Source organism: Syngnathus typhle, linkage group LG10, assembly GCF_033458585.1.
Source record: "Syngnathus typhle isolate RoL2023-S1 ecotype Sweden linkage group LG10, RoL_Styp_1.0, whole genome shotgun sequence".
NCBI lineage: Eukaryota > Metazoa > Chordata > Actinopteri > Syngnathiformes > Syngnathidae > Syngnathus > Syngnathus typhle.
The window spans coordinates 4,805,816-4,831,846 of record NC_083747.1 but is presented as its reverse complement, the minus strand read 5'-3'; the positions used below and the strand labels follow the sequence as shown (position 1 = coordinate 4,831,846).

At 42.6% G+C, this 26,031-nt stretch overlaps 2 protein-coding genes across 10 annotated transcripts; both read left to right on the top strand.

Moving 5' to 3' along the window:
• The first annotated feature begins 235 nt into the window (after positions 1 to 235).
• si:dkeyp-84f3.5 (uncharacterized protein LOC334144 homolog) lies at positions 236 to 7,354 on the top strand. Of its 2 annotated transcripts, XM_061288753.1 has the most exons (3): positions 236 to 362; positions 4,747 to 4,850; positions 4,922 to 7,354. In XM_061288753.1, the coding sequence occupies exon 3, from the start codon at positions 5,075 to 5,077 to the stop codon at positions 6,893 to 6,895; it is 1,821 nt and encodes a 606-aa protein (XP_061144737.1). In that variant the 5' UTR covers positions 236 to 362; positions 4,747 to 4,850; positions 4,922 to 5,074; the 3' UTR covers positions 6,896 to 7,354. The 2 variants fall into 2 exon arrangements, with proteins under 2 accessions (XP_061144737.1, XP_061144736.1); XM_061288752.1 differs by lacking the exon at positions 4,747 to 4,850.
• A 2,002-nt stretch (positions 7,355 to 9,356) lies between these two features.
• Positions 9,357 to 25,405, top strand: znf1035 (zinc finger protein 1035). 8 transcript variants are annotated; one of them, XM_061288638.1, is made up of 5 exons: positions 9,357 to 9,862; positions 12,765 to 12,823; positions 15,928 to 15,981; positions 16,364 to 16,424; positions 16,501 to 25,405. In XM_061288638.1, exon 5 carries the CDS (start codon positions 16,536 to 16,538, stop codon positions 24,876 to 24,878), a length of 8,343 nt encoding a protein of 2,780 aa, XP_061144622.1. In that variant the 5' UTR covers positions 9,357 to 9,862; positions 12,765 to 12,823; positions 15,928 to 15,981; positions 16,364 to 16,424; positions 16,501 to 16,535; the 3' UTR covers positions 24,879 to 25,405. The 8 variants fall into 8 exon arrangements, with proteins under 8 accessions (XP_061144622.1, XP_061144619.1, XP_061144621.1 ...); XM_061288635.1 differs by having other exon boundaries at positions 12,765 to 15,797; XM_061288637.1 differs by lacking the exon at positions 15,928 to 15,981.
• Positions 25,406 to 26,031: the final 626 nt, after the last annotated feature.

Below are 26,031 nucleotides of genomic sequence, written 5' to 3'. Positions count from 1 at the left end.
TAAACGAGAAGATTCTCTTTGGCTGCTAAACGCGACTATTTTCGACTGACAATATGTCTAAAAAGAAAATGTAAGCATCACCAAAGGTTTAACCACTTGACTAATACTTCTACCTGCAACCATTAGCTCATAAGTAATTCGTTTAATGCAAATAAAAAGCAAATTGTGCAGTGGCTGCGTTGTAACTTTTCGTCCATGCGAAAAACTCATTAGGCACCATCTTGCTGTTAAACAGGATCTTTGAATGGTCCGGCCTGTATCCACCGAGGTCCGTGCCTGGAGCAGGAAGCGAGCAACCTCCAGTGTTATTGGAAACCGACAAAAATCGCTCTCGGGTGTCAACAAATGTGATTGATGCTGCGGTAAGTGCTGTGTTAAAAAATGGTATACTGATTGGGTGACGTTTGTTACTGAAACGTCACAATTATGACGACATGCTAAAGGTGGCTAACGCTACCTAGCTACTAAGCACAAACAGACAAAAGCTAAATAACATAGCGTATAGTACAATTGTTGTTTTTGCACATTCGTAAATAAATAATGTATATGTTGGACTTGGAGGTGAGTTTTGTATTGCACATACACGGAGAAGAGCAAAAAATAGGCCGCGCTAAGGGAGCTCTCCAGTCGTCATCTGTTTAAGTTCAGGTCTAAATTGACAGGTTTTAAATTCCCTGCTGTCATGCTTTCATGATTTCAACATGCTTGTACATTACCTCTTGATTATATATTTAGTTGGTAATAATATTATTGTATTATAAAGGCTTATACTGAATGACTTCTGGTGTTATGCTTGGAGTGAGTTGCATTTTCCATTGATTCCCTATATAAATAGAACACTGCGCTCCGCAAAATGCAGTTGAAATGGTATTTCGTTAAACGATTACTACTCCATAGTGTTTAACTAACCTTTTGTGTACCAATCTGCAGAATGTAAGTTGACGGCAGTGATTCCCAACTATTGAGAGAAATCTTGAAATGCTTGTTAATTTATCTCAATTGATCCAGAAATTATTTTATTAACTTTACATTTAATATATCTTTGTTCATCTATTGATGTTAGCGATGAAGAGTGACAGGCGGAACAATTAAATGCTCAATTACTAGATGGCAGAAAGTACGATAAGTACCAAAATGTTTTTCCTATGTCGTTCTAGGGTGTTTTTTCCTGTGTATTGGGTCATTATCTTGTTGCAAGAAGCGTGACCTGTGTCTGGAATCAAACTTTCTGGCATTGGGCAGCACATTCCTTGCAAAAATGTATTAAAGAGTTTCAAGTGTTGTGACGGATGCATGCCATTGTTGATGATGTAACCTGAGGTGATGCAATGAGATGAATCGTATATGTGTGTGCTGGGTTGTTCTCAGGCAAATTGACTTTGTTGTAATCCCAAATTTCGCCACTACAGTGTGATCAACTTGGCCTTGTTGTAATTCCAAATCTAGCCAGCAGAGGACGCCAGATCTTGACATGAAACCTAGCCAAATTTCCACAACTATACATCTAATGTACTTTTAGTTATTTTTGCTTTCCATTAAAATATATAACTTTTCAGAATAGTCACATCTGTTAACGTAGTTATGTTTCAAGTGTTAAGATAATATATGTTAACGTAGGGGTGCCCATGATCATAAAGTGTTATAATTCATGTGTTAATATAATCACAGTTTAGTAGGTCTGGTGTTACATATGTTAATCAACTGTTTATGTTAATCAATATTATGTGTAAGATGATTGAGGATGTATGGAGGTGTTTGTTTGGGTCGAAACAATCTTTGGGTGGAGTAAGGCTAAATTAGAAAAAGAAGTTAAAAGGGGAAGTAACTGACGACTAGCTACAGCTACACGACCACAGTCGGTTGCCATAGGTGCTAGGGCTATGAGATAGAGTGTTTCATTCAATCTAAAATATGAAATCAGGGGAATTTCCATTCGGTTGCATAGCTAACCCAATGGGTAAGAGATCATGGAAAGTTCCATTAGGTAGCCCAGCCAAGCAATCGCGTCAGCCACAAGAGACACCAAAGCGATGATAGTCCATTTTTCATTAATTAGCCCAATTTATGAATTAGTTAGCATATTATATTTTATCCATTCATTTTGTGGAAATAATTCAACAACTAATGCCTTTCAAAATGCCCACATTTAATGAGGAATAGGGCCACACACACCCCTCCCCTCTATGTCTTAGTTGATGACGGAAGGAAGTGATCACAATTTCCCCATTGGAAATCATTGTACAGACATCGCTTAAAATGTCAAAATAATGGGGATCAATCAGCCTCAAAATGCATGTGGATGTCTCTACTTGGGCCCATTTCAACACCTCGTAAAAGGATTCGCTCTTCCATGGCTGATTCAAGAGCAAGAAATGAGTCGTCTCTCTTCAGCTAAATTGCCCTGAGACGTTTGTCTATTTCCTTTCACCAGTCATCAACAGACGCAGACATGACATGTTCCGAGGGGCTTAATGTAAGCTAAATTGTTCGTACGTTGTTATTCAATTGAAATTAGTCAAGGTATGGCGTACCACCTCCGACGCCTATCCAAAAAGGAGGTGCTTTAAACGGCCACACTCATTTGAAGGGTCAAGGTAAGTTTCGTGCTCCCAATCTTTCCAACAAGCCAACCTCCGGGGGGTTGTCTTACAGTTATTTATCCGAAATTTAATTGGAACGCAGCCGATGCAGTTCTTAGGCAAGCACTCGCTGAGCGGCGGGCCGGTTGATGGTCTGCGGCGACGACAGTCCTATCACACAAGTCCTACCACACAAGTACCGATGTTTGGCTCGCCTTTAATAGTCTGCTGATTTCACCGATTGAAGGCACCCCGTGCTACATGCAGCAAAGCAGGCCCATAACCTAACCGAGCCTCCCCCATATATCACAGTAGAAAAATTGTTCTTTCCATGGTACTTCTGTGAACATGGCGAGTCCAGTTTAGTGTCTTCTGTCCATAGGACTTTCTCCATGAAACTTTGTAGCATCTTCATTTCCTTTTGTTATACCCCGTTCATCTCTTCTGCATCCTTCTCTCTAACACTAGTTCCTGGCCTTATGATTTCCCTACACATCATCATCAACATTCCCTTATCTTAGGTCTTCCTTTCAATCTCATCACCCTTCTACCGATTTACTGACTCTCTCCTCTCAATGGGTATAGCAATCCAAGTCTGTTATCACGTCGTCCACAAAACTATTAACCTTGGCTGTCCCACTAAGTGCGGCACTGTGGTCGATTCGCCTCACAGTGTGAAGGGTTAGGGTTGCACATTCTTCCTGTGCCAGTGTGGGATTCCTCCAGGTACTCCAGTTTCCAAAGATATGCATGATAGGTCAATTGACCACTCCAAATTGCCCGTAGGCATGAGCGTTGTTCGTCTATGTATGCCAGAAGCTGATGACCAGTTCACAGTGTACCCTGTTAGTCAGCTGGGATAGGTACTACCACGCCCATGCCCCTTGTGAGGAAAATCGATTCAGAGAATGGATGGATGATTGGTCACTCCGAACCCCCTCCCCCCCCCACACACAACTTTTGTATTCCATCACCTCCAGTTCTGCTTCCTGATGTTTAAGTGTAATTTTCGAAAACCCTATAAACCTAATCAATGACATCCCGTGAACATCGTGGTCCATAGGCACTCCAGTCTAACCTCATCTGTCAGCCTATCACTATTCCAAAGAGAAGGCATCTTGGAGCTTATAGTTACCCTAATATGTACTTTGGCGAATTATTTTCAGGAGTGGTGTAATTCGTAGCATGAAGTCCAATTTGGCTCAGGCAATGACTGATTGTGCAATCTGACACTAATGCACCTTGATCTTGGACTCCAGATTTCTCTGGAGGTTGTTCTGCGCTCATTTGTTACTAGGGGTGTAACGATACATCGATACACATCGATTAATCGATATTATGCTCTACGATTTATTGGCATCGATGCTAAAGGTAAACATCGATTTATATCGCCGTGTTTGACCTCGGACATTAGACGCGACTTTATTTTGAAATCCAGTTCATTGTTGCTTGCTTCCTCTTCCGGGAGCAGGGAGCAGTGCGCGGCGTTGTTGTGTTGTGAGCAGAGCAGGCACGTGAAAGGGGAGTCGACAACTAGTACGCGGCTCCTGGGCTGGTGCTATGGCTAGTGTCCAAAAAGACGAGGAAATTTGCTCCCCTTTAGGCTTCAAGTCATTCGTTTGGAAGCACTTTGGATTCCAAAGAAAAGATGGCTCAACGGACAAGACACGTGCAGTTTGTAAATCCTGCCATGCGGTGATCAAATATTCAGGGAGCACAAATCTCGCCGCACATTTAAAGAAAAAACACGACATCAAAGTTAAGTGTTAAAGTAAGCAATTTGTATACTACAATACTCTTGTAATTTCCTAAATAAAGAGTTTGCAGTACCTTGTGGATTTTGCGTATGAATTGTTATAAATCAGGATATTGTTCTATATTTTTTATTAAAAATAAATATATATCGATCGTAGAGCACTATATCGCTATATATCGTGATTGAATCGCAGCAGGCTTTAAGATATCGGCAAATATCGTATCGAAGTTCTTTATATCGATATTATATCGTATCGTGACAAAACCCGCGATTTACACCCCTATTTGTTACCATTGGTATCATCTAAATATCTTCAATTTGTCATCTATTTTTTTTCCCGTGGTCACATCTTGGGGGGTTGGCTATAGTCCCTTAGATCTTAATTTTCTGAATTTGCATCTATGATAACAGGAACATCAAGTTTCTGGGAGATGGTCTCAGAGCCTATACCTTGCTTGTGTATCGTTTTCTTTCTGATGGTGTCAGGACATCTCTTATCAGCGGCTGATTCTAGAGTAAATAGTTTTTTTCCTTCTCCCAGGTGCTGTTTTAAGAGTGATTTTGATTGTTTTTATTCTTCTTCCAGGTGCTGTTAAAAGATGAAGAACCTATGAGCATGTGGAGTGTCGAAGGACTCATTATCGGATCGTATTTATCGAGAGACTGAGGACTTCTGGAACTCCTCATGGAAATTATTTTTGTGAGTGTTTGGATAGTTTCTATTCATCTCGCATAAGTGATGCCTTCAGCACATGGACCACATCACTTTATCATGGAAAGGCAGAAAGCATTGAATAGTGTCTCGGGTGGAGATCCATGTACCTTCATTTGCACGGAGTGTGGTGATGTATTTTCCCATTACACACAAGTGTTATCCCACATGGCCATTCACGGACCTTTGGAATCGTTTTCCTTTGATGGTTCATCCAATGGATTTGAAGTCCCTCGAGAATATGTGCTGCAAGAAAATGGAACACTGGCGATTTTAAATGGCTTATCACTATCTCCTTCCCCTGGGAAACCACCATCCCCTGGAGTACCGCCACATTTCACACCTGCTGTCAAACCTTCATCTCCTAAACCAAGGCCTCAGCCCATTCCTGAAAACCCCAATCGTAACCCAAAAACACAGAAGTCACTGGACTTGAACAATGCAAAGGAAAAGCCTCCCCAGGACGATTACCGTTGTGAAATATGTAGTAGATCATTCAACAGTTTGCAAAGTTTACATTGTCACCATCAGTATAGAAATTCAGAGCTAAGTTTCAGGTGTACTTTATGCTGCAAGATCTTTGAAGGTGGACAAGCTCTGGAGAAACATCTCCAAGAACATACACGGGAACGGTTCCATTCCTGTAGTGATTGTGGAAAGCGATTTGTTAAAGCATTTGCTTTGTTTGCTCACCAAAAAGAAAGTCATATTGCTGCCACTGCTGGAAATTCGGAGAACAATGAGGAAAACAAGTTTACCAAAATGTATCCATGTCGCAAATGCAAATTACATTTCTTTTGGTTGTCAGATTTTCAGACCCACGCACAGCACCTTTGCAAAGGTAAAGCATCTAATGCTGCATTTGCATCTGAAATTGAAGTGAAGTCCAAAAACAAGAAGGATCGACCTCGTGAAAACTGTTACAGTAATGGCAACTTTAATGACCTTAAGGACGGTAATGACATGTGCAATCAGGATACGAGCTACAAAATTGTCACACCGTACAAATGTGGTTTATGTGGGGAGTGTTTCCTAAATTTAGTCACACTTAAAAAGCATCAGCTGACACATCAGAATAAGGAACCATATCAACTAAATCAAGAATTGATCAACCCAACGAAAAGAGTAACACTTAAATCTAGGCGTAAGAGGGCACAAAGTAAAAATCGAAAACCATATCCCTGTAAGATTTGCCAGCGTGTCTTCAGTCACTCGAGTAGTTTGTCGAGGCACATGAGATACCATAAGGGTACCATGCACAAATGTACATTATGTGCTAGACATTTCCCTCAGCGCTGTGATCTAGTAAAGCATCTAACGCTTAATCACAAAGACGACATAGAAAAGAAACCTGGATTGAAACACTTATTACGACCACAGCCCCACAATTTAGACCACAAGCAACCCGCAACAGAAGTTCATCAAGACAGGATGAGACCAAAGAAAGCAGGCCGGTTCAACTTTAAATGTCAAGAATGCGGGAAGAGATTTTGGCTGGCCTATGTTTACCAGCGTCACTTGCGGTCTCACAAAAGATGTCACAATAAGTGTCCCCGATGTCCTGCTAAATTCATGAGTGATTCCGCACTTAAGGCTCACCTAAAGAATCACCCAAGCGGTTGGGATAAACCCAATGTGGAGCGATCATCCCATGCTACAGGTACAAACGGGAAACCCGTGAAGAGTAATGTACGTGATCTAGAGGGCGATGACACGGTGGACCACACCCCAAATGACACAGGAAATTCCGGTGCTGTGTTTGAATGCACTGAGTGCACAGAGACATTCTCACTCTTGGAGACATTTCTTCAACACCAGACTTCTCATGGCTCAGAAAACAATGGGTAACTATGATGTTTGACCTCCAAGTTATGGTTTTTGCCACGAACGAAGCTCTCGAAGAGTTAAACTGTTTCTTACATGCACATGATTAAATATTGAAGAAAATATTTGCCTCGGTTCTGCTATGTTAAAATTACAATTTTCTGTGGCGTGAGGACAGAATCTATTTTGAACCTGAGGACATTATTAAAAGCTCTTAGCAATTTTAAATACTTCTGAAGCACTCGTACAATTTACAAAGTGAAATAGCTGGGTTGGATGATGAACATTGTCCCTCCCACGTTGTAGTTAACCAGAAAATTCCACCCAATACCTGGAGAAATTGTTACTTACCATGGTATTGTCAATGATAACCCACATCATCATGGTTTACTTTTATTTTTAGGTTGTTTATCCAGTTCATTGCAAAAAGATGGCGATTCAGTATGATTTTTTTATTATTATTAAATTTTTATCGAAAAACTATTGGATGTTGTCTAGTTTTTAAGTCTTCTTTCATGACCATGTTTTCTGTTACGGACAAAGTTTAAGGACATCTCAAAGGGACGTTGTGAGTGGACTGGAGACTATTTTCAATCTGTTAAATCCAAAGTCTGTTGCTTCTGTCCATCCATCCATTATCTGTACCGCTTGTCCCCACGGGGATCACGGGTGTGCTGGAGACTATCCCAGCAGTCATCGGGCAGTAGGCGGGGCACACCCTAAGCCGGTTGCCAGCCAGTTGCAGGGCACACAGAGACGAACAGCCATCCCCACTCACACTCGCACCTATGGGCAATTTGGAGTGCTCAATAGTTTTTGGGGATGTGGGAGGACCTGGAGAAAACCCAAGCAGGCACAAGGAGAACATGCAAACTCCACACAGGGAGGGCAGGAGGTGGACTCGAACCCACACCCGCCCAACTGTGAGGCGAACGTGCTAACCAGTGCACCGGCGTGCCAACCAGTGTGTCACCATGCCACCCTGTTACTTCTGTTTGTGTTACATTGACATTCCATTGCATATCCAACTGAATCAGAGTTTGCAGATGGGCATACTAGTGATTCTTTAAAGCCAGGAACAATCAAGCAGACAAAGAATAATAACAGAAAAGTCATACAAAGGCAGTGATACTTATTTGAACACTAAAGCCATGTTTTGACTCATGCGGGCGTCCTCCGTGGCGTTCCCTCTGCATTTTATGGCAAATTCCGGAAGCTGTCATCACACCATGTGACTAAATGGACCAATCATGAGATGGTTCGCGTGACACATTAAGTGTGGTGTCAATCTGTTGTGTGTTGCAGAGGTGCCGCACAATACGATACAGAAAGATAAAGATTACTTAAATTTGCGATTTTTTTTCAACACATTTCGCTTTTTTCAACACAACCCCCTCTGCTGGATGGGTGGCATAATGCATTACAGTATTGAACTACAGGCCCTGACTCTAAAATCACCTTGGGGTGCAACAGTCCTGAAACATGGTTGGGAACTGCAGGTATTTACAATTATATAAATAAGTGAGGGACATCTGTACCCATCCACCTCTTTTCAGCTCCACATTCATTATAAGCCACTTTTTCTCAGGCAATTTCTCAAGTCATTGGGTACGGTGTATTTTGTTGAGACCTTACAAGATTAACAACACATGCCAAGGCAGACACTGTTCCTTTCCAACAAAAAAAATTCTGAATTTTATCCATCCATCTTCTATACCGTTTGACCTCATTCTATTTATAATATACTGATAATAATCCCTCAAGGGAAGATTTAATTTACACTTTGCTGTAAATTATTTTGTATCACACACTACCAAATTACACCACTTACAGACACTCAAGGAGATATTTCAGAGTGAAAGTAACACTGCACCTCATGAGCTGGTGGTGGGGATAACTGTGACCCATTCATTGGCACCATGTCAGGAGCCAGGAAGCAGACAAACATCTCTTCAACAACTAACAAGTCCTTATTTTGTCCACTGTGGGACTTAACACAATGACCGTCCAGTTCCAAAACCCAAGTCCTTATAGATGAGCAACTGTCAACCTATCCCAATTATTCCTATTTCTATTACCATGTGTTACATCACCAGGTGGCAGCTCCCCAGCTCATGGTGCACGCACAACAACCCTTCTGATTGCACTGAAGCATTATAATTATAGCAGATATCCATGCAGACACTGTGACTGTGTCTTTCCATGGTGACTACTTTAATGGACAGTTTTTAAAGTCACTAAATGTAACATTTCAGATATTTTTTCATCTGATAAAATACTCCTGATAATAGTAACTTTTCACCACTAGAGGGCTAGTCCTCGAGTGAAGGCTGCGCCATTTTGTTGTGGATCCTGTTCACAAAATGGTGGTAGGCAACAGATTAACCCTTTGAGGACAAGGGAGGCATCTGGTCCAAAACAGGAGCACACGCACCAACAGTAACTATGTCACCAACATTGAAGTATGGAAACGCAATAGTGGCACACATAAACCCCGATGAGGACTTCACCCTGAGACACAGAGGCTGTCAAACCCACACCACAGAGCCTGGACATCAGGGAGGTAGGACCGACTGCAGCAGGGAGAACCAATGAGGACCGGAAGTAGACGCAGCCGATTCGCGCCATAGCGCGTAGAGGCGGGCTCTCCACGACTCCCCCACCCCTTGCTATTGGTCCTACTTAGACCCAGGCAGACGTTTGCGGCACATTGTTTAAAAATCCGCAAAGAAAAGAAAATGGAGGATGATCTTGTCCTATTCCGGAAAAAGGAGGGCTAGTAGTCTTTTTAGTCTCGAAGAGATTGACGGCCATCTGACTTGACGACACCCCTCGGACTTCTGTACCCTACTAGTCTGCTCGAGGCATTACTGAAAACGGAAAAGAAGACCGTCTTTGAGTCGGGAGAGTAAGTGACGCGTACTGAAACGAAGGACAACAGCTCCGAGACGTGAAACACCGGACTGGAGGACGAGACGGAGCTTTTGAACGGTAAGGGACCGAACTGCAAGTCGTTGGCTGGTTGATTTCAAAACTGGCAAAATGGTTAAAATGCATGCTAGCTAGCATCCTTGTACTTAGCCTTCCAAGCCGTCACTCAGAACCCGAACACGAGGGGGACGGTATCAATACTCGAGAATCACGCGACTGAAGTCAGACAGTGCACCCACTACTCTGAGTTAAATATATTTTTGAGGTAGACTGTTTGTTGATTTTTAGCCGGTTGTCCAATGGGTGTATTTACAGGTTGTCCAATAATCTGGCTGGGTGTAATCCGCGAATAAAAACATGCACATCCTGCAAAATGACATGTATGTTTCCCTACAATAATTAAATTGACTTCAATTATCTCTTTCAGTCTTTATTTAACACTATTTTAATACCACAAAAACAAATATTGCAAAGGTGGTCATTACACATTATTTAACGTTTTATTAAGAAAAAGTAAAGAAAGAGAAACTGGCAACAAAGTGTTCATGGGAGCACTCAAGTTCATGTATTTCAAGCCGTGGTATAGTAACCCTTATATTTTAATTACCATTTCATGTGTGTAAAAATGTCAACTATATTATGTTCATAAAAATTCTAATTTGCACTCTACCGTTATTTCAAATGTGACAATTAGGGACAGATTTGATTCTGACAGTATGATCAAACTGAACAAAAATATTGCACTCATTGTATTACAATCGCAGGTAAAATATGTTCTTTTGAAATGTTTTGGTAAATAATTTGATTCTCCACTTTGTAAAGTTGGAACTGGCATGAGCTGTTATTAGCCAAACGTAACTAATTTACTAACTAATTACTTATGCTAATTGCCCTTATTTGTTGTATATCAAAGATGTTGTACAAGCAAAATCATTACTCTTAAGTAGTCCCTTAAAGCGGCACGGCTTTACACCCATTAATATTGCATTGTCGAAGAGAACGATTCATTTTCAATTTTCTAGATTGGTCAATGATTTGTAAAAATAATAATACTCAAACATATATGGACTGACCCATATTATAGATTGGAGTGGCGAGAATGGGAAATTTAGTAAATTGTGACAGGAGGTCTTGCAATATGTTTGAAAATCTGCTTGTGATAAATTTTGATGTGTGAATTGGCGGCTTGATTGCATCAGGGTAAAGTTAGTTTTGTCATGCTTCTATCAATTAATTACCAATTGTGTGTGTTACTATCACTTGTAGAACATGAGAGATATGCAGTGATCACTCACCACTTAGCCCTTCAATTAATGTGGCCTCGGTGCGTCACGAGTTTTTATGAAAACAAAAATGGCGGATATATTCAGTGCACTGCGGCTTTTTGCGGCGTCACTTGGACCGCAAGGCTTTGTCTGCCGATATGACTTTACAGCATACTATTGGCCTGTAGAGGAGATGAGACCAATGGGAACATGTTGATCTGTATCCTAGCCTCTGATTGACTTAGAGCTGTAAGAGCAGTTCTAACCATGCATTATCTCTGCTTCCTGCTACGTATTCCACTTTGTTCGCATCAGCAGAATCAGCAGCATCTCTGATTTGCGCTTTGTTTTATCACGAACAAGGCCAAACAACGCATTGCAACCCGGGCTCTTTATTTAGGGAAAGGTTAAAGGTGACACGGAGGGCTGGAATGCCGACAGAGCAGGAGGACGAGGCAAGCTGACGAGTCGGTCGGCGAGCGCGTGTCGTGCAGCATCGAAGCAGGCGGGCATAGCATGCTCGTGGTTGGGGACAGGCAGAAGGTCGAGCCAAACGGAGTCCAAAGCAGATCATAAAAGTAGGCTTTCGCTAAGCAGCAAATCACGTGGCATAGCAGAACCAGGTGGCAGGCAGACGAACCACCGCAGACTGACGGGCTTGCAGGGTTTAAATACATGTCCTAATCAGCACTGGTTGCAGCGATCAGCACTGATGAGCGTGCAGTTCCGGATGGGATCTCCATGCCCCCGCGGACCAGCGAGAGCCATGGCACGTTTAATTCTTTTGTGACTGTGTTATTGGAGCCCTAAAGAATGTTTCAAAAGTTCAGTTTTACTTTAAAATCTTCAAAAAGTGTCTAAAAAATAAAGTGGTTAAAAATAAAATTGTAAAAATCATGTGCAGATATTGTAAAAATATTGACTCCACATCACGGATTTTCACCTATCATGTGGAGTCATGGAATCAAGTACCGGGAATAAATGAGGGATCACTGTATGGCCAAGCAGCAAGTGTACACTGGGTACCAAATTGTTATGCAACTTGTGTTTTTGTCATTTTTTACTTGTTCTTTCCCACTAAATGTGAGCCAAGCCAAAGGAGACCTAGGTCACCTCAGACATTAATCTTTTATGGGGGGGCTTTTCCTACTTTGCAGGCGTCCGTTTGCATGTCTGTGTGCCCCTCACTTTGTCAATCAGATGATTTTAATCGACTGGGTTTAATGTCTTGAATGTTCATATCCAATTATGAGCAAGATAACGAAATATCGCCTTGATAGTTTCCCCCACTCTACCTTTTTTGCAAGAACCACACGAGGACAGTTTGCCCATTTTACGCTTGCAAGCGGAGAAAGCCATCATCACCGCTGTGTGGTACAGAGGTGCTTGAAAGCAGTCTGACTTTCGCCCCTTGCAAGAGACTATTTATTGAGAGAAAGTAGGATGGGGGTGAGAGTGAACAGGTTTCAGGGAGTACCTCTGCAAACCGGCTAATCAGTGCAGGGGGTCTTAGATCTTAGCTCTTTGTTTTACAAGGTTGTGGAAACAGACACTAGTGGAATATTTTAGATATCTGGTCACCTGCATTAATCTGTCATGCTAGCTAACACGCAGAATTATGACCAGAAATTAATTTATTTTTATTTGAAGCAATGGAAACTACTAACAGTAATATTGGCATTTTCTTCTATGTACAGGGAGGGAGAATTTACTGATCTTCCAGATTTTGAGGCTCACAAGCATTTGGATCCATCAGGTATATCTTTTCAGCTTCAATTATTTGTTTTGTATATATGAAAATCTCCTTCCCTGAGCTATCACCTTTTCGTGGTAGAGGGGTTTGTGTTGATCCCAAGTTGTCTGGGGCTTCGTGTTCCTGGCAGGGTCACCTATAGCACAAAGATCCTAGGTGAGGGACCAGACAAAGTATGGCTCATAGCTCTCCTATGATGAATGAAATATTTGGACCTTGAATTCTCTTGCCTGGAAGCTGGTCACCAAAACCCCCTCAGGAGCTAGGCCTGGTGGCGGGGCTCCTTGGCAAGTACGTGGTTGTCCGGGCCTATTCCCATTGGCTCACCACTTAGGGGAGGGGCCAAATAAGCCAGGTGCCGTGAGAGCTGTAAGGGAACCAAATTTGGTGGTCCGTTCCTCGCCTACAGTTGCTGGCTCTTGATAAGTGGAATGTCACCACTCTGGGCGGGTAGGAGCCTGGGCTGGTGTGCAAAATTCAGAAAATATCGGGCTCTGGTATTAGTGTTCCCAAGAGGGTTTGGACACTTCTCTCTCGAGTTGTCCATGGAGAGGCACAGAGGAGTTGTAGGCTTACTTATTGCCCAAATGCCTGTACATTAGGGTTCATCCTGGTGGATGAGAGGGTAGCCTTCCTTTGGGTGAGGGAACGGGTCCTGATTGTTGTTTGTCCTTCTACATAAAACAGAAGTTCAGAGAACCCATCCTTCCTAGAATGGAGAGTGCTCCCTCTAAGAATTCCCTCCTCCTGCTGAAGGACTTCAATGCTCACATGCGCAATGACAGTGAGACCTGGAAGGATGTTTTTGAGAGGCCCCCTCCCAATTAGTTGTTGTGTTTTTGGACCTCTGCTCAGTGGCACCAGGACACGTTTGGCTGAAATTTGCTGATGGACTTTGCGGTTGTGACATCTGCAGTAATGTATTGGACACTAGTGAAGAGAGGGGCGGAGCTGTCAACCAACCCCCATTTGCTGGTGTGTTGGCTCCATAATTAGGGGGTGTTGAGCGTCTACCAGACTAGGAACATTTGGCAGAGTCCTCTGTCAGAAAGAATTTCAACGCCCACCGCCGATAGATCTGTGACAATGTCCCGGAGGAAGAGACAGTCATAGAGTCCAAGTTCCTTGCTTCCATTGCAGTGTACTGTCAACACTGAATAGTGAGGATGGGGTGTTGTTGTCTTGGACCTGGGACATTGTGAATTGTTGGGGGGAATTATTCAAAGACCTTAATGCCTCATACATCACTGACATCTTCCAATACAGTATTGGGTCTCAAAGGCGGCCTTTCCTATCTCCGAATTGAGGTCACTGAGGTGGTCAAAAAGCTTCTCGGGGACAAGGCCCATAGATATGCCCAGAATTATGAAATGCTTTGAATGTTATTGACCTGTTCCTGTTGACAAGCTGATGCAACATTCCATAAATGATTCACGGACATCAGGACGCTGCCTTGGGGTTTGTAGACTGGGGTGGTGGTTCCACTTTATAAGAAGGCGGACGAGAGGGTTTGTTCCAATTACAGGGGGGTCATACTCCAAAGCCTCCCTGGTAAGGTCTATTTGGGGCTGGTGGAGGAGGATCTGTTGTGATGTTACAGTAAATCTCAGATTCAGGAAGAGCAGTGTGGTTATCTTCCTGGAGGGTAACCAAGGGTGTATGAGTTTGCTCAACCAGTCTACTGTACATCTGTTTTGTGAACATGAGAAAGTGTTCAACCGCGGATCACAGGGGGATATTGTGAGGGGTGTTCTAGGAGCACGGAATCACCGCCCTAGTACAGTAGCTTCTATGGACTAAATATCCAGGTGCAGCCAAGGGATTTAGGGTGTCTGGTTTGGTGGCTACATTTTGTTTTCCCAGATGATGTGATTTTGTTAGTATAGTGAAAGGGGACTGGTATGATAAGTCACCCGTCCATTTATTTATTTATTTTTTAGCTGCTTGGGATGAAAATCAACACCAGACCGTGGTACTCGGTTGGGAGAGTGAGGTGCCCTCGACAAGTCAGGGATGAAATCCCACCCCGAGGGGAAGAGTTGAGGAGTGGAACATCTACAGGTGGATCAGTGCAGTGTCTGAAGTGATGCAAGGTCTGTTATGGTGCAGATGAGCCAAAAGACGGAGTTCTATGATAATGAGCTGTGGGCTGAGGCCCATAAGATCCCAAATACAAGACTTCCAGTAGATTTTCCACCACACTGTATCCTAGCTTTCTCTTAGAGGTGAAGTGACAAGCTTGGTCATCCAAGAGGAGTTCAGAATCTAGACGCTGCTCCTCCGCATTGAGATGAACCACATGAGGGTTAGGTAACCCTGGATGCCTCCTTGGGAATGCTTCGGAGGAGAGGTCGTTAGGGAAAGAGCCAGGAGGGAGGTTCGCCATCCATCTCTGTTGGTTATGATATTTATTCAGCATGGTTAGTCAACAATGATGATTTATAGGAAATCTGTTTAATCAAGTGTTGATAGGTGAAACTGATGATTAATCAATGATTTATATATATGTAATATTGATGTTTTGTCCATATTTTGCATCTAATCAACATGAAAAAGTGTTTTTATCGTTGTAATGTATTTGGGAAGGGACATAGAGGGTTAATTGCAATACTGTTGGTGGAAAAGGGTTGGTGGGAAACGGTAGAACAAGTGAGACCGGACACAGCTGCAGCCTGCGGAAGGTACAGTCTTGCGCAATGTTGCGCAATCCTGAAACTGTCTTGGGCAATGCTGCGAAGGCAACCAGTGGTATCCTGGCAGGCTTAAAGAGGTTCAAGAGGAACAAGACTTTTTCCATCCTGGGGATTTTTGTGTTAAACGCAAGATTGCTTGCTTGGATTAATTTTGATTCACCCAGAATTGTTTTTAGAATTATCTTATTATTATAACAACTTTTCTATAGCAAAGCAATTAAGAAGTTTTATTTTGAATTTGTGAATCTCGCAAAGGCAACAGCAAAAGTCACACTGATTTGCAGGTATGTAATTTGCTGTGAGTACATACATTGTGTTGGTGTTTGAACAAGGTGATGTCCATGCACGGCTCATTTTGTGCACCAGTAAAATACGTCTGTCTTGAATTTGATTTTTTTTTTCCCTTCACTAAAGACGGGTTCGGTGAATGCGCATATGAAACTGGTGGGGTTCAGTACCTCCAACAAGGTAAGGACCACTATTTAACGGGGCTGGCGTCCTATACAGATTGAATTAATTGAATTATTAATGAGTGCGGGTTTGACAGCGTGTTTTGATCTTTTCCTAAATGTGTACGTGTTTATGGCTTGGTAAAGTCGCCCCCCTAACACCCCGTCCTAGATGGATGAAACATTCCGTCCTTGGAACGAAATTTCCACCTCGACTGGTTTCATGTCAGACAGTGACGGCATTTTGGGAGAAGACATTAGTCTTTTAGTATCATGTATTCAAACATCTGGTTTCAACTTCAGTGGCAGATATGTCTTAGGATGGTAACCATAACTTGTGGTGCAGTGACAGACATTGACGATTTTTGGTTCTCTAAAATGCGGTTTTCCTTCATTTTCAGAGATCCTTTCAGATGCAACCCCTTTCTGGAAAGGCCCTAGTCTTTCTCCTCTCAAAGAAAGGTTGGACTCATTAATCATATGCATTGTTTCCTTGTAATTTCCTTCTATTTTATAATATCTTGCTTTTGAATTTTAGGAAGGGTCCTTACTGTTCCAGATTCCTAGAGGATAATGACTCATGAATGGGATTCATACTTTCAAACTGTCACGCCACTGTCATCAGAGTCAAAGATGTTGAGGACATCAGAGCCAGAAGGAAGTCTTGCCCAACATATTGAGACCTTTGTGGGGCAACATGAGTTCTCCAACTCCCTAGCATCACACGCTGCTTCCGCAACAGACTCTACATTTGATACGAACTATTACTCGACTTCAAGTGTTGGACATTCCACCTCTGATTGTCCTTACGAAAACTACTATAGAGAAACACCTTGGCAGACTGACGAACAACTTGTGTTTAAGGATATATCGTTGAGATGTGAAGACGCTGAAATTAAAGATGTGGCCATGAATGGCTTGTCTTCATCTGGACCCTTGACGTCATCCTATTCAGCAGAGTTGCAAAGACTTAAGCCAAACTGTGAACTTCTAGCTTCATCACTTCTTGAGGACTTTTCAGATGTCAGTAGTTGCTCGGACACAGAGGTAAACAAAACAGAGCCTTGTAAATTCATTAATAGTCCATCTCGACAGCCTAGAACAGATTCTCCTTCAAAACGAAGTCCATCAGAATGGCTTTTCAGCCAGCCTGAAAATGTGACGCTTGCAAATGAGATTAAAACTATTTTTCCCAGTTCCCCAAAATTGATAGCTGTACAAAATACACCTGAATGTTTACAAGAGATTAACAAAAGTGTGGTAGAAAATGGTAATTGTAACACGGTCCAAAATGAGTCCTCAGCGATTTCAACCAGCGAAAGGGATACTATTGAGAACTGTAATGACAAAGATGGACTTCCAACTCAAGGAGATACAAATGTGGAGTGCAATCAAATTGAGGGATGCTACTCGGACATCTCTGTAAGTGACAGTGAAAACATGACTAGCATGGAAGATGAACCAGATGATCTGAAGGAACATACGACCGCAACACCTGAATGTACAAAAACGTCATGCGAAAAGATGGAAGATAACAACAGACTGGAGAAAGGAAAAGTTGACATAAAGGAATCATGGCCACTGGAGAATGAAGTCAATGACAACCCTAATGTCATCAGACAGCAAAAAGTAAATATGACATCTGTTGAAGAGGATTGCGGTGCTGTCCATCAATATCAAGACAAAGAATTAGCTTCTTTGGGTGAAGAAACGTCAAAAATACCAGAGCAAGCAAATACTGAATTCTCCACTGTTCATGATGAAAGTATGGAAATAGACAACCCGCTGCCAGATATGGAGATCAAATGGCAAGACATGGAAATGCAGCCTGGCACCTCCCAAATCTTAGATTCCCCTGAGTCACATTCTAATAATGCCATTTGTGAACCGGTGGAATGCCCAAATCTGCTGGAGCACAAATGTCAAAATAGTGGTTCCTGTTCACCGTTATCAGAAAATCAACCTCCTCAAAATGTGATTCCGGACAATATTTGCAGTCCTGTGAATGATGGTCATTTGAGTTTGTGTAGCAATTCAGATTCCTCTCTAGATCCAAATACCCCAAGAACAGACACTAGTTTGGCAAGCGTGAATTCCGGAACAAGCGATATCACGATCAGTCCAGAAGTTGATAAAATCGCAGACTTGATACAGAAACCCCGCTCAAGTACCGACACAAATATTTGTGACAAAGAAGAAACTGTGTGTTCCCAAGAGGACAATCGGACATCCTGTAAAAATTCAGACGCTACTAACTTGGATGTGAAAAACAACTTTTCTAAAGACATAGAACCCTTCTCACAGCAGAACGACTTGAGCGAAGTGTGCTATTCCAACAAGGATGACCATTCTGGAGAAAACATTCCTCCATCTTCAAAAAACCCACTTGAAATTTTAATGCTCGCAGCACAAGAACATGGAAGCGCATCATTGGAAGAAATGGACACTTCCCAGGAAGAACACTTGATCCTTGGTGAACAGTGTGAAGAACCTCCTGTTAAAAACCCCTCAAGTGATACTGAATCAATGAAACCTGAAGAAAACTGTATTGTCCAACCAAACGGCAATAGCATGGATGAACCAGAAGAACAAGGTACTGCCCTCCTATCCTCTTTACAAATGAGGAAACGCTTGCAGCCTGTTGTGCTTTTAAATAAAATGAATCCAGCAATAAGCAAGTCATACCAGTGCGCACTATGCCAGCAAATAACCCTCAGCGTTGATCATCTAATTGAACACCACCACCATCAACATTCAGAGCAGATCTTCTATTTCTGTAAGACATCCAATCAATACTTAACGAGTAATGAACGGGCAGACAAACAATTGGGCTGCAAAAGCGAAGAACCTCGCCTTCCTTCAGAATTTACGCAGCGGAAAAGAAAGGTTCTCCATTGCAGAATTTGCAAAATCACATTTTCAAAATTAATTCTGTATGTGAAGCACATGCGTTGTCACACTGGCAAAACGCCTTACAAGTGTGATGGATGCGGCTTATATTTTGCACAGACTTCCAGCTTAAAAACGCATAAGAGTGTACCTGGTAGATGCAGGAAATTCAAAACAGAAAATCCGGATGCAAAATCCAGTGACCCTGAAGGTATCAAGCGAGGTGAACAGCTGGAAAATCCCTCTCAATGGTGTGTGAATTTGTTTGATATCCGCAAAGCTAATGTCTGTCTCTATTGCGGCAACCAATACGCAACTCTGAAGAAAGTCAAGAAGCACGTTTACCGCATGCACAAAGCAAAGCCGATAGGTGTGTGGCAAAGTCCTACGTCCATGAAAATAACTAAAAGGAGAAAGACGACTCCTTGGAAAATCCATCTTAAAAAAACTGAAAATCTTGAAAATGAGATAACAAGCAAACATGAATGTCCCCTCTGTTCACGATTTTTTATGTACTCCTCCAACAGAAATAGGCATTTACGTGACTGTGTCAGAATAGCTATTAGTGGTGGCAAGGGAAAAGTTGGTAACAGATATAGCTGTCCACTGTGCCCCACTACATTTACTCAGCCAGGTAATAGATACAGACATGTTCACGTCACCTGCTTCAGAAAAACTCTTCAACAATTAAGAAAGAAGGTAAAATCGAAGCAAACAGTTGAACCCGATGACAAGAAACAGTTGACTACAAAGGGACAGAAAAATGTGAGCATAGAAAACAAATTGGAGCAGTCTTATAAATGCGATGTATGTTCAGAGGTTTTCCAGCAAGTGTCGGATCTCTACAACCATGTGAAGAAACATGAGTCTAAAATCACTGGCAAAATGATCAAGTACAAGACTTCAGTTTTGTCCAGTGAATCAAAGATTGCAGCTTTAGTGAAGCCAAAGACAGAGGAACCGGAGGACGATGGAAAATCAGACGACAATGTCAGTGTTTCCCTGAAAAAGACTGAGGAGCCGGAGGACATTGGAAAACCAGTTGAGAAGGTCAGCGTTTCGCTGACTTGTTGGTATTGTGACAAAACCTGTGAGACACAAGAGTCATTACAGAAACATGAGAGATGTCACAAAGGTGAAAAGCCATTCTACTGTCTCGACTGTGGAAGAGAGTTCAAGAGAAGAGTCTACCTCATGGGTCACAAAGTTGTCCACCAGAGTGTCCAGTGCACACTTTGCACAAAGAAGCTTCCAAATGCCAGCAAACTTGTCCAGCATGTCAAGTTGCATCACAAAGGGGAAAGGTTTCCATGCCCCAACTGTCCAAAGCAGTTTTGGAATCCTCCAGAGCTCCTTCAACATCTCCTTAATCATCAAAAGGATAGGAGGCCACCTCCCTCAAAAAGGGAAACACCCAAGTCCCTCAAATCCGAACAAGAGCCAATTGAACCAATGGCGCTGCAGTGTTCCCTTTGTAAAGAGGAATTTGATGACCCAAGGTTACTAAGGAAACACAGTCTTGAACACATATCTTCATGGTGTCGCTGTCCGTATTGCAATCAAAAGTTCAAAACCCATCGTTCTTTGCTACTTCACATGTACAGACATGCAGGGGCTAAACCGTATTCCTGTGATCAATGTCGAAAACCTTTCTATCACAAACAAAGCCTGGAAATTCACAACAAAAGTTGTCCCCCCAGTCTGCAGACTCAAAACCAAGATCAATCCAGATCCACGCTGAAAAAATGTACAATTTGTTTCCGAGTTTTTATTAAGAAACATTGCTTCGTTGCTCACATGAACGGCCACAAGTTGAATACTCTGAAAGTCTGCACAAACTGCGGGATGTACTTTGGTGTGAATAAATTAGGTAGTCATCAGCAAACATGCCTCCAGATGTCACAAGCCAACAATGTCTTGTCTTCTAATGCCGATGCCTGTCAAACCACTCCACAGAAAAGTCAGACTGGAACACCATCCAAGTCCGGTGCGTCTAGGAATCCCAGTCTGCAGACTCAAAACCAAGATCAATCCAGATCCTCGCTGAAAAAATGTACAATTTGTACCAGAAGCTTTCTCAGGAAACGTCGCTTCGTTGCTCACATGAACGGCCACAAGTTGAATACTCTGAAAGTCTGCACAAACTGCGGGATGTACTATGGTTGGAATAAATTAGGTAGTCATCAGCAAACATGCCTCCAGATGTCACAAGCCAACAATGTCTTATCTTCAAATCCCGATGCCTGTCAAACCATTCCACAGAAAAGTCAAACTGGAACACCATCCAAGTCCAGTGCGTCTAGCAATCGTCCATTTAAGTGTCCAAACTGTCCATTGAGATTCAAGTTCAAATCAAAACTCTTAGAGCACAGCGTTTCCCACACTCGTATACAACCATATGCATGTACACGTTGTGATGAACGATTTTCATCCAACATATCGCGGTTGCGACATGAAGACAACTGTAAAGTTCCCAAAGAAGAGGAGTCAAACATTCACGAAGAGACTTCACTAGAAATAACAGACACCCCTGCTCGTATAGAGGAAGCACAGATAGTCCCGAAAAAAGCCGGAGATGAGTACAAATGCAAATTCTGCACAAAGACATTTGTGAAGCCACGGAGCCTGCGACGTCATATATTGACTCATAATGAAGTGAATCCATATCGCTGCAAAACCTGCGGAAGCTGCTTTTCAAGATATGATTATCTTAAGGTCCATCATGCTCATTGTAAAGGAAAACAATTGCAGTTGCAAATCTGCATTCCCAAAATCGGTTTGGATGATGTTGGCAAGGGCTGGAAAATCAGGGTCGGTGAACCAACGGAACAGCAGAACGGATTTCATTGTCATGTTTGTTCCAAGAGCCTACCAACTCAGTCTGGATTGTCCCGCCATGTCACACTATTCCATACTGTCAAATTGCATAAGAGTGATTCAGCGTTCACTCATGAAAATTCTTTGAGATACCACAGGAAGCATAATAACTGCAAAAAAGTGGCGCAAAAGCACGATTCTACTCCACCACAGGATAATCTACCATCACAAAATGTTAGCCACCCACTCAGTGATGAAAAGTCCACACCCAGGTTCCAGTTCCATTCGAAGTCAAAGTACAAATACGCTTGCAGTTACTGTCCCGGTACTTTTAAGACCAAGGGGCACTTACAGGTACACAGCCGTTGGCACACCGGCGAGAGACCGTATGTCTGTGATTGTGGCCTGCGATTCATCAGGAGTGACTACTTAAAACGTCATCGTCTGAAGTGCACGGTCAAACTTTGTAAAACATGTGGTGTAGCATTCCCACAAAAAGAACAGAAGGATCATCAAAGAACTTGTACTTCAACATCAGGACAGTCAACAAAGAGGGAAGAAACCTCACAAAGCCCTACGAAGGGCTTTTCATGTGCATGTTGTTCTTCACGGTTTTCTTTATTTTCGCAGCTTCAGGAACACTTTTTAAATGCCCACAAAGTGGAAACCAAGAATCCACCCGAGTCTACTGCTCCTCTTCAACATCTCCTATCAAACCTACCGGCTATCAAAGACGATAAGCGTGACAAACAGCCCAACGAAGGTACAAATTTGACATGCAAACTAGATACCGAACTTGTCGGCGATGCTTCTGAATCATTCGTCTGCCCAGTCTGCAATCTGTCCTTCGAAAATAAAGCGGGACTAAAGGGTCATTCCCGTGTGCATTCAAATACGACCCCTTACAAATGCAGAATGTGCAACAAAGGCTTTTGGAAGAAAAAACATTTTCGCAATCACACCAGGAAATGCAAATTTGGATCTTCCACTGAAATTGATACAGCTCAGAAAATGGAATCGCCTCTGAAAGCAGACCTTCACGAAACACTCACCGAGTCGATTCCCTCGTTCAAAGATGATGCACGGACAGATACGGGAGTTTTGCAGGGAAAGTTCTCGTGCAAAGATGATTTGAAGGAGTCTCTTCAAAACCCTAACGAAGATCAGGTGCAAAGCAGTGCAGACAAAGATAAAGTAGCTCAGTACCAATGTTCTGAGTGCAATATGAGCTTCACCGATGGTTTGATGCTAATCAGTCACCTTGAAGAACATGGGAGAGAAGAACAAGCAAATAAGAACATTAGCTGTTGCAAGTGTCGACGTGTTTACGCCAACGAAATCGATTTTGAGAAACACATGAGAGGTCACGGTTTGATTAAGAATTTCCTTTGCTCATTGTGTCCCAAGTCATTTTACACATCGACAGATTTGGAAGTCCACAAATCGTACCATGACCCAAACAGACCATTTCCATGTAAACTGTGCAATCACCGCTTTTGGTCCAGGCAGTCTCTTTGCTATCATTACAACGAAGAGCATCCTGACAATTCATTTCCCTGTTCTCACTGTAAAAAGACTTATGCCACCAAAAAGACTCTCCAAAGACACTTCAAAAAATGGCATTTCAAAGAACAAAAAAACTCGAGTCTTGAGCAGGAACCCGTTGTGCCCAATGAACGTGATGCTGATAAAAAAAGTAGCAGTGAGGAAAGTGACTCAGACTCTGCGCCTTACTTCCCGTGCCATGTATGTGGAAAAACATTCCCAACTTCAGAAAATCTGGAAGATCATCAAAAATGTCATCTGGGTGAGAAACCTCACGAATGTGCGGAATGTGGCAAATGTTTTTTCCAGTCCGCCCAATTGGAGCAGCACAAACGTATGCACAAGTCCGAGTTACAGTGTCAGGTTTGCGGAAGAGGATTTGTGTCCCACTTCCACTTGCGAAATCACAAACATAGTCACGGCAAGAGTCGTCCACACCGTTGCTCCAGATGTCAACTCAGTTTCTCGGGAGCTTCCCAGTTAGCAGAACACATGTCTAAGCACCGAGAAGAAAACTTCCCATGTGACATATGCAGCCAAGTGTTCCCCTCCAAGAGTAGTCGAGCTGAGCACAGAAAGGAACACACCATTTCAACCGAGCGCCCTTCACCTTTGCCTGAAAAGTTGCCTTCGTCCTCGGAAACTTGCCCGCCAAAGTTCAAAACCTTGAAATACCGTTGTGGTTCATGTAACGAGCGCTTCAAAAACCCAGAGGACATCGCAGAGCATGCTTGCCAGGGATCCAAAGAACGCCGCTATTCCTGTCCTGATTGCGATAAACATTTTCCACACTCATCCCAGCTGAAACAGCATAGAATCAGCCATCAAAAGTCAACGGCTAATATCCAATATTTATGTAATCACTGCAATACCACATATTCCTCCCTTGATGACTTCCAGAAACATATGAAAGTCCATAAAAATGAGATCCCTTTACCTGCAACTGGTAATCATTATAATGCGAAGGACACCACCGTTCCTGTTCATACTTCCAATGCGGTGGAATGCAAAATTTGCAGCATGGTCTTTTGGTCCCAAAATGACCTTGACAAACATGTGGAGGAACATCATACATCTCTTTCAGCGTTTCGATGCAATGGATGTAATAAGAGATTTGGGACAATTGATGCTTTTGACCAACACCCCTGTGCCCGTAAGCAGCAAGAAAGTAACCAGCAGGAGGTTTCGCAGGAGGAAGAGATTGATGTCACTGTCGAGGATTCACACCATTGTAGCAATTGCGCAATGCAGTTTGCTTCCAAAAGTCTTCTCTTGGAGCATCAAAACAAAGTGCACTTAAAGGAAACACCATTCAAATGCAAGTATTGCGCAAAATATTTCGCCAACATCCATTCCCTTAAAAGGCATAAGCTCAACCTGCACGAAAAGTCAAAGCAAAGCAAGCTGAAATGTCCTCACTGCTCTTCTCAATTCGACAAAGCTGAAGATCTTTCATTACACATGAGAATGCATGCTGAACATCAAGTTGGACAGCACCGCTGTGATATGTGCTACAAATCGTTTACACACGCTTCTCAGCTTTTGCGCCATCAAGAAAGCCATGTGGGCCAAATTGTGTATGAATGCACTGAATGCGATAAGGCCTTTGCTTTTCCTCATCTGCTGGAAGAGCATCAACGGACGCATGCTGAGCTTACAAAATAATGCTCAATGTATAACATCTACTCCTTCAATAACATCTGGTTGGGCCTTCAAAAATCACCACATCCTATTCGGCTCAGGACCTCAGAACTTGTAAATAAATATATATTCTACTGTTGGACTTTGTAAAGATACATAGACCAAAAGTTCTCGATGATTGTTCATATACTAGACTGTACACTGATTCTCTTATTTTGAACTCTAAATAGTCATATTGTTAAAAAGTGATATAAAAGGATTCCGTATTTTTGAAATTTCAAAAGCTTTATTTTCGAGGCCTTGGAGTTGTTTTTAGTCTGTTCCGTTGACGACTAGGACATCGTTGTATGCCGGGTCATGTTTTTGTATATACTTTTGTGTTTTTGTTTGCTTAAATTTGAAGAAACTCTCATTCATTACACAAATGGTCCAAATCATTTATGTCCTGAACACGTTTATTGGATTTTGTTTACTGACTCAACAGGACATTCTATTTGACTTGTCTATACCACTTCTATAGGAGAAAAATAAATGTTGGTTTGTCATGAGAATCTTTGCTTCATTTGACCAAATAGTTCACAATGTAAAATGTGGGTTGTCATTTTGGACCCCTATCCAGCATGTTTTAGATATCTCGCTTCTCCAACACACATGATTCAAACGATCAGCTCATCAGCAACATCTGAGAAGCCTGTCAATGATCATTTCAATCGGGTGTGTTAGAGCAGCAGGGCTTCTAAAACCTGCAGGATAGGAGCGTGTCAGGAAGGGGAAGCAGTGGACTGTCGGATTCTCCTAACCTTGACCTGGGATGTTGAGTTAAATGAGAATGCTTGAAGACCAATTCCTCCAACACATCTTTCTTCTCCAGGGTTAGGGTGAGGTCAGCTCTCCTGTCCCATCCATCTTCTTCCACTTATCAGGGATCGGGTCGCGGGGGCAGCAGCTTTAGGAGGGACTCCCAGACTTCCCTCTCCCCAGCCACTTTGTCCAGCCCATCCCGGGGATCCCAAGGCGTTCCCAGGCCAGCTGAGAGACATAGTCTCTCCAGCGTGTCCTGGGTCGTCTACGGGGTCTCCTGCCAGTGGGACATGCCCGAAACACCTCCCTAGGGAGGCGTCCAGGAGGCATCCTGGTGAGATGCCCAATCCTCCTCATCTGGCTCCTCTCAAAGTGG